Genomic DNA, 1,052 nt, shown 5'->3' with positions numbered 1-1,052 from the left:
CGGGCGCCCCCTGGCGGCGGCGGCGGGCGCTGAGGCGGCGCGGCGCGCGGTTTGTCTTCCGCAGGCGGCGTGCGGGCGCGGGGCCCCCCCAAGGTCGTGGACACGGGAGGGGGCTTCTTCCTGGAGGAGGAGGAGGAGGAGGAGGAGCAGCGCGGCGCCGCCGAGAGGATCGTGCATCCCCCCGGTAACGGCGCGGGGCGGGGGCGGGGGGACGCGGGCAGGGCGGTTCCGCGGTTTTTTTTTTTTCCCCTTCCCGGGTTTTTTAGTTCCCTCCCTGCTCTCCCTCCCCCCCATTCTTCCCGGCGCTCCGCGCCGTGCACACCGCTGCGCCGCGCCCGCCGGCACTGCGGAACGGGAAAGTGGGGCACGGCGCTGCCCTGCCGGTAAGAACCGCTTCTGCCTTTCGTTTCGCGATTCTGGTTTTGGGATGGTGGCGGCGAATCCGCCCCGCGTGTCCGGCAGAGCCACCCGCGTGCGGCGGCGGGTGCATGCCGACATACTGCGTCGCGATATTCTTTCCTCGGCAGCAAATGGAGGCGTCGCGATCCCGAAATAGATGCAGTTTCTTTTCTGGGAATGCCTTTGTCTCGCTTTGTTCTGCGCTGGATCAGCCGCAGCGTCGTGGTGCAGTGTCCCTCTTTGTTAGCCGGATTCAGTACGGCAAGGCGCAGCCCCGTGCTGTCGGGATGGTTTTTTTTTCTTTTTTCCTTTTTCTAAGTCTTACTTCGTTTTTTTTCTTTCTTTCTTTTCTTTTCTTTTTTTTTTTTTTTTTCTTTCCAAGAAAAGGCGTGGGGACGCGGGATGCCTTTGCAGCGGGCGGTTCGTGCTGTGTAATTCATGATGTCATTGTCCTAATAAAGCGCCTTTATGCCGGGCAGCGCTGCCGTGCATTACGAAACGTGATGTAAGGGCACGCCATGCGGACGGGCTGAGCCGGGTCGGATGTCGGCTGGGCGCGATCCGCTCCCGGCGCGGCCGCTATTAAAGACGAACGATACCGCACGCCGCGAATTAACCTTCTTTTTTCAGGTTTTATTAATATTCTTACCCTG

General features: G+C 61.0%; 1 protein-coding gene across 1 annotated transcript in view; it reads left to right on the top strand.

Annotated features, from left to right (window-relative positions):
• Positions 1 to 1,052, top strand: part of XPA (XPA, DNA damage recognition and repair factor) — a 60,971-nt gene that overhangs the window by 55,001 nt on the left and 4,918 nt on the right. The window contains exon 2 of the mRNA XM_042829399.1: positions 35 to 184. Coding sequence (XP_042685333.1) covers positions 35 to 184 — 150 coding nt within the window. The remainder of the gene's footprint in view (positions 1 to 34; positions 185 to 1,052) is intronic.

Source organism: Centrocercus urophasianus, unplaced genomic scaffold (genome assembly GCF_019232065.1).
Source record: "Centrocercus urophasianus isolate 14NV4802_14NV808 unplaced genomic scaffold, USGS_Curo_1.0 seq_31, whole genome shotgun sequence".
Taxonomy (NCBI): domain Eukaryota; kingdom Metazoa; phylum Chordata; class Aves; order Galliformes; family Phasianidae; genus Centrocercus; species Centrocercus urophasianus.
The sequence above is the reverse complement of the archived record's forward strand: the minus strand, read 5'-3'. Positions and strand labels throughout refer to the sequence as shown.